The 7,789-nt window shown below is 42.3% G+C and overlaps 1 protein-coding gene and 1 long non-coding RNA gene across 2 annotated transcripts in view; one reads left to right on the top strand and one right to left on the bottom strand.

The window, feature by feature from the left end:
- LOC143296697 (uncharacterized) overlaps positions 1-7,789 on the top strand; it is a 79,098-nt gene that overhangs the window by 15,448 nt on the left and 55,861 nt on the right. The gene's annotated exons all lie outside the window — the stretch shown is intronic.
- The window catches only part of LOC143296176 (uncharacterized), a 48,328-nt gene continuing 42,879 nt past the window's right edge, over positions 2,341-7,789 (bottom strand). Inside the window, exon 4 of the mRNA XM_076607985.1 lies at positions 2,341-2,360. Within this exon, the coding sequence (XP_076464100.1) occupies positions 2,341-2,360 (20 nt within the window). The remainder of the gene's footprint in view (positions 2,361-7,789) is intronic.

The raw sequence follows: 7,789 nt of genomic DNA, 5'->3' as shown, positions 1-7,789 counted from the left end.
GTGAACTGGCCTTTAATTACAGACAAAGAAAGAACTGGACAAGAGAGTTTAGAGAAAACACACACACACACACACACACACACACACACACACACACACACACACACACACTTTAGAGAAAACACACACACACACACACACACACACACACACACACACACACACACACACACCACACACACACTTTAGAGAAAACACACACACACACACACACACACACACACACACACACACACACACACACCACACACTTTAGAGAAAACACACACACACACACACACACACACATATACACACACACACACACACACACACACACACACACACACACACACACACATGTAACAACTAATCAAATGTAGTATTGAGGTTGGTTTCGAATCTTGAAATTATTATTACATGTGTGCACGCTCATGTATGCACACACACACACACACACACACACACACACACACACACACACACACACACACACACACACAACCCCCCCAAACCCAAAAACAACAACAAGAAGAAGCACAACAACAACAACAACAACAATAACAACAGCAAAAGATATACGCCCTTCATGTGATTAATCACCTCCTTCGTCTTCCTTTAAGCAGTGCACTCGATTTCAGTGTTAAAAAACAAAACAAAAAAACGTCCGTTGGAGTTTAATTTATCATCCTTGTGCGTTGAAAGGGCGTTATCAGTTCTGATTTGGGTGACAGCAACTGGAGTATAACACGTCTGTGTGATATTTTAGGGCTTTTCTGACAGAGAAGCGTAGAACATGTTGTCATGCATACTAGATACAAAAATAAAATAAAATAAAATAAAACAAACAAGCAGCAAGCAATAATAACAAACAACTAAAACAGCAAAACGACAGCAAAAAACAAAAGCAAAATCAACAACAAATAATCGATAGAATTGGTAAAAAAAAAAGAAAAAAAAGAAAACAAGAGAGGCAAGGCCTTCAAGACTCACTTGTGATACACTTTAAAAAAAATCCAAGCTTTTTATGTATTGAGTATAATTTCAAAATGTAATGTTTAAGATGAGAAAGATCAGTCTAAAGCAAATTAAGTCCCCTAGCATTAATTACAGAGTAATTTCCCTTTTTTTACTATCTGCACCAAAACGTTTGCAAAATAAATAAAACTTCCATGCTTAGCAAAAGAAGTTCCTGTTTGAACAAAAAATGATAATAATGACTGCTCTTGTTGTTGGGTCAGAATATCAGATCAAAGTGCCAAGTTTAGAGAATACAAAAAATATAAATATAACAGTAATTGCAGTTTGCATATAATTAGGCTTCATTTATTATTTTTTTGTGCCCATCCCAGAGGTGCAATATTGTTTTAAACAAGATGACTGGAAAGAACTGAATTGTTCCTATTTTTATGCCTAATTTGGTGTCAACTGACAAAGTATTTGCAGAGAAAATGGCAATGTTAAAGTTTACCACGGACACACAGACACACACACACAGACAACCGAACACCGGGTTAAAACATAGACTCACTTTGTTTACACAAGTGAGTCAAAAAATAAAATAAAATAAAATAAAACAAACAAGCAGCAAGCAATAATAACAAACAACTAAAACAGCAAAACGACAGCAAAAAACAGCAGCAAAATCAACAACAAATAATCGATAGAATTGGTAAAAAAAAAAAAAAAAAAAAAAGCGTCCTTCATATTGTTATTGCACCGTTTCTGTTTCATTCTTTCTGCTTTTGCGGGCTGTACCACTCCCACGTTCGTTCGCATACTGATGGGCTTTTACCGGTGATCAATATGATCAATTTTAATTAACAATGTTGTGGAGGCAGCCGCCATATTCCGTTTTCAGAGGATATGCATGCTGGCTAGGCTATGTGCAGCCGCCATATTCCGTTTTCAGAGGATATGCATGCTGGCTAGGCTATGTGCCGTTTTCAAGTTCCCATAACCGATCCGGCGCTGATTACAGAGATCTGTAATGTGTGTGGCTGATCATCCCCCTCTCTCTCTCTCTGTCTCTGTGTCTCTGTCTCTCTCTGTCTGTCACACACACACACACACATACACATACACACACACTCCCCCCCCATCCCCCGCCCCCCAAATTTATACCAGAAGCTATGAAGATTAGACAAAAAGCGGAAGAAGCATAACTGCGTGGTCAGATAGGTTTAACAAATTTCTTCTGCAGCCAGTGTTGGAATATGTTGCATGGTGCACCGACTGATAGATGAATGAACGGAGTCATTGTGTGTTGGGTGGCCAGCTGGTTACTATCATTTTTTTTTTCTTCAAAGAAGGAACTTTGTTTTGTTTCATTATTTGCCATTACTATTTTTCATTCTTCAGTTATAATGGTTTGCTATAAACTGAAAGTGTGTTGATGCATTCACACATGTCATAAGAACCTCATGGCCAATGACATTTAAGTGTCAAAGTGTCAAAGCATCGCTCTCTCCTCTCTCCCCCCCCCCCCCCCTTCCATTCCCCCCCCCCCCCCTCTCTCTCTCTCTCTCTGTACACGTCGTTGTGTGCTCAAGCGCGGGTGAACACTCACACTAGCGAACATGATTCTACACTACGCTTTCGCCATAAGAGGTCACATGTCTGGAGAAAAAAAAAACAACAAAAAACAAAAAAACAGGCCCCACCCTCACCCTCCTCCTTCCCATGCCTCACCACCACCACCACTACTACTACTACTACACCAAACCATGTGATCACCATTGTAGAAATCTGCCGGAGCAGCATGCACACACACAACTGGTACGTCTGAAACAGTTCCAGAACACCAGCAGTGAGACAAACAATACATACGATCGACAAGATAACCTCCAACAGTGAAAACACAGCGCGGCTGCACAACTGGAACAGCAGCTGCACTGCACGCCAATTCATTGTCCCAAAACGTCCGTTGGTCTTTGATTTAAACACACTTTTCTTCTGCGTAAAAAGAGTTTAAGTGTAACTGATTTAGCCGCCAAGAATTGGAGTAATACACACATCTGTGTGAGATTTTGCCAGCTTTTTTTTTTTTTTTTTTTTCGTGCCGTTATAGAACATAATGCTTTCATGCATACTGGAAGAGCTACTCACTTTCAATTTCAGTTCCAAAGTGTGCACAAATCAAGCGAAATGATCCATAAATAATACATCGCTGCATCATAATTATCTGAGGTGGAGTGATGGCCTAGAGGTAACGCGTCCGCCTAGGACGCGAGAGAATCTGAGCGCGCTGGTTCGAATCACGGCTCAGCCGTCGATATTTTCTCCCCCCCCCCCCCCCCCCCCCTCCACTAGACCTTGAGTGGTAGTCTGGACGCTAGTCATTCGGATGAGACGACAAACCGAGGACACGTGTGCAGCATGCACTTAGCGCACGTAAAAGAGCCCACGGCAACAAAAGGGTTGTTCCTGGCAAAATTCTGTAGAAAAATCCACTTCGACTGGAAAAACAAATCAAACTGCACGCAGGGAAAAAAAAAAGAAAAAAAAAGGGTGGCGCTGTAGTGTAGCGACGCGCTCTCCCTGGGTAGAGCAGCCCGAATTTCACACAGAGAAATCTGTCGTGATAAAAAGAAATACAAATACAAAATACAAAATACAAAATAAAGAAAAAGAGCAGATGCCTGATCTTCGAATGAATAAACCCAACAGACTGCACCCTTGAAACGTACTGACGTAGATACTTACCGTGAACTTCGTGTGTGCTTTTTTTTTTCTGTTCCGTTCAGATTAAGCTGGTTGCGTGCCACTTCCAGTACATTCCAAGTGCTTTGAGTTATTTCCGTGTGTGATTAATCGAATTTTTTTCGTTGTTGTTTTAGTGTGTGTGTGTGTGTGTGTGTGTGTGTGTGTGTGTGTGTGTGTGTGTGTGTGTGTGTGTGTGTGTGTGTGTGTGCGTGCGTGTGTGTGTGTGTGTGTGTGTGCGTGTGTGTATGTGTGTGTGTGTGTGTATGTGTGTGTGTATGTGTGTGTGTGTGTGTGTGTGTGTGTGTGTGTGTGTGTGTGTGTGTGTGTGTGTGTGTGTGTGTGTGCGTGCGTGTGTGTGTGTGTGTGTGTGCGTGTGTGTATGTGTGTGTGTGTGTGTGTGTGTGTGTGTGTGTGTGTGTGTGTGTGTGTGTGTGTGTGTGTGTGTGTGTGTGTGTGTGTGTGTGTGTGTGTGTGTGTTGTTGTTGTTATTGTTGTTGTTGTTGTTGTTCCCCTAGGGATGAGATAATCAACATCTTCTCGGCTGTCAGTAATGCAGCAGAAGGTCGCATTCTATAACTTATAATCCAGAGAAGATGAAGAGGAAATCTTGACTGCAGGACTTGAAACAGGCGCAAAAAATGGGTCAAACTGACCTGTAGGTGGTAGTTGGTCCTTTGGTGAAGAAACGTCCCTACGTTTCGGGCCCTAGGCCCTTCTTCATGGGGGAGACAAGTAAAGAATGGAAAAGAAAAGAGAGCTAACACCTACAGACTTATCATCACCATGTTCGTATGGATTGATTTCGCCGACACTTCGCAGTTTGATTTGTTTTGAATTACGATTTAAAAAAAAAAAATCATAGATATCATAAATATCTAGATTCAACATTCGTGGACAAACTATACTAACTAGATATCTTTTTTTTTTCTATTGTACACTCGTTACTCTCTGGTGTGTGTGTGTGTGTGTGTGTGTGTGTGTGTGTGTGTGTGTGTGTGTATGTGTGTGTGTGTGTGTGTGTGTGTGTGTGTGTGTGTGTGTGTGTGTGTGTGTTGTGTGTTGTTGTTGTTGTTGTTCCCCGTGGGATGAAATCATCAACATCTTCTCGGCTGTCAGTGATGCAGCGGAAGGTCGCATTCTATAACTTATAATCCAGTAAAGTTGAAGAGGAAATCTTGGCTGCAGGACTTGAAACAGGCGCAAAAAATGGGTCAAACTGACCTGTAGGTGGTAGTTGGTCCTTTGGTGAAGAAACGTCCCTACGTTTCGGGCCCTAGGCCCTTCTTCATGGGGGAGACAGAGACAAGTAAAGAATGGAAAAGAAAAGAGAGCTAACACCTACAGACTTATCATCACCATGTTCGTATGGATTGATTTCGCCGAGACTTCGCAGTTTGATTTGTTTTGAATTACGATTTTAAAAAAAAATCATAGATATCATAAATATCTAGATTCAACATTCGTGGACAAACTATACTAACTAGATATTTTTTTTCTATTGTACACTCGTTACTCTCTGGTGTGTGTGTGTGTGTGTGTGTGTGTGTGTGTGTGTGTGTGTGTGTGTGTGTGTGTGTTGTTGTTGTTGTTGTTGTTGTTGTTGTTCCCCTAGGGATGAGATAACCAACATCTTCTCGGCTGTCAGTAATGCAGCGGAAGGTCGCATTCTATAACTTATAATCCAGAGACGATGAAGAGGAAATCTTGACTGCAGGACTTGAAACAGGCGCAAAAAATGGGTCAAACTGACCTGTAGGTGGTAGTTGGTCCTTTGGTGAAGAAACGTCCCTACGTTTCGGGCCCTAGGCCCTTCTTCATGGGGGAGACAAGTAAAGATTGGAAAAGAAAAGAGAGCTAACACCTACAGACTTACCATCACCATGTTCGTATGGATTGATTTCGCCGAGACTTCGCAGTTTGATTTGTTTTGAATTACGATTTAAAAAAAAAAAATCACAGATATCATAAATATCTAGATTCAACGTCCGTGGGCAAACTATACTAACTAGATATCATTTTTTTTTCTATTGTACACTCGTTACTCTCTGGTGTGTGTGTGTGTGTGTGTGTGTGTGTGTGTGTGTGTGTGTGTGTGTGTGTGTGTGTGTTGTTGTTGTTGTTGTTGTTCCCCTTGGGATGAGATAACCAACATCTTCTCGGCTGTCAGTAATGCAGCAGAAGGTCGCATTCTATAACTTATAATCCAGAGAAGATGAAGAAGAAATCTTGACTGCAGGACTTGAAACAGGCGCAAAAAATGGGTCAAACTGACCTGTAGGTGGTATTTGGTCCTTTGGTGAAGAAACGTCCCTACGTTTCGGGCCCTAGGCCCTTCTTCATGGGGGAGGCAGAGACAAGTAAAGAATGGAAAAGAAAAGAGAGCTAACACCTACAGACTTACCATCACCATGTTCGTATGGATTGATTTCGCCGAGACTTCGCAGTTTGATTTGTTTTGAATTACGATGTAAAAAAAAAAAAAAAAAATTCATAGATATCATAAATATCTAGATTCAACGTCCGTGGGCAAACTATACTAACTAGATATCATTTTTTTTTCTATTGTACGCTCGTTACTCTCTGGTGTGTGTGTGTGTGTGTGTGTGTGTGTGTGTGTGTGTGTGTGTGTTGTGTGTTGTGTGTTGTGTGTTGTTGTTGTTGTTGTTGTTCCCCAAGGGATGAGATAACCAACATCTTCTCGGCTGTCAGTAATGCAGCAGAAGGTCGCATTCTATAACTTATAATCCAGAGACGATGAAGAGGAAATCTTGACTGCAGGACTTGAAACAGGCGCAAAAAATGGGTCAAACTGACCTGTAGGTGGTAGTTGGTCCTTTGGTGAAGAAACGTCCCTACGTTTCGGGCCCTAGGCCCTTCTTCATGGGGGAGGCAGAGACAAGTAAAGAATGGAAAAGAAAAGAGAGCTAACACCTACAGACTTATCATCACCATGTTCGTATGGATTGATTTCGCCGAGACTTCGCAGTTTGATTTGTTTTCAATTACGATTTAAAAAAAAAAAAAAATCACAGATATCATAAACATCTAGATTCAACATTCGTGGACAAACTATACTAACTAGATATCATTTTTTCTGTTGTACGCATGTTAGTCTCTGGTGTGTGTGTGTGTGTGTGTGTGTGTGTGTGTGTGTGTGTGTGTGTGTGCGTGCGCGCGCGTCCGTGCGTGTGTGCGTGTGTGTGTGTATTTTCCCCCCATGACAAAGTTATTACAAACATTAGAAGTGTGCGGGGAGGGGACGAGGGGGGTGGAGGAAGGGAGGAAGGAGGAGGAGGAGAAGGGGTATAAACAGCAATCAGCACGCGCACGAACAGTGCCGTGCTTATCCATCTTGGTTATCAGACACACACTGACCTCAGAAAGCTTCCATAACTGATCAACTCCGTTTGGAGTATGAATAAAACTACACGCAGGTAAAAAAAAAAAAATAAATAAAAAAACAAAAAACGGTGGCACTGTAGTATAGCGAGGCGCTCTCCCTGGGCAGAGCAGCCCGAAATTCACACAGAGAAATCTGTTGTGATAAAAAGAAATACAGATACAGATACAGGTTTTCCACGACTCGACACGGATTTCTTTTTTTTTTTTCTCTCCCCGCGTTTGGGACAGGTGTCTCGTAAAGGACAACGAAAATAAGCACCTCCACCACCACCACCACCACCACTACCACCACCTCTACTACAAAGCATTGGAATCTGACAAACAATGGAACGGTGGAGGGGGAGGGGGGTGGGGCAGGGGGGGGGGAGTAAATAAACAAACTCGTTGTACGCAGATGGAGGAGATACAGTAATGACTGAGAGGAAAGGAGGCGGGTGGTGTGTGTGTGTGTGTGTGTGTGTGTGTGTGTGTGTGTGTTGAGGAGCGGAGGCTGGGGGAGGGGTGGGGGTGGGGGGTGGGGGTGAGGGATGCAGGGGAGAAAGAAAACGAAAGAAGAAGAAGGAAGATAAACAGAGATATTGTAAGCAGATGGCAAAGATGGAACGAAGCAACGAGGCAGATGAGTAAAACAGATACACAGGGATGCTAGATAGAAGAAACTAACTCGGGGTAAATAAAACACGAGGATGGAGACAGATAGATA

Source organism: Babylonia areolata, chromosome 21, assembly GCF_041734735.1.
Source record: "Babylonia areolata isolate BAREFJ2019XMU chromosome 21, ASM4173473v1, whole genome shotgun sequence".
NCBI classification, from domain to species: Eukaryota; Metazoa; Mollusca; class Gastropoda; order Neogastropoda; family Buccinidae; genus Babylonia; species Babylonia areolata.
This window is presented reverse-complemented; position numbering and strand designations above follow the sequence as displayed.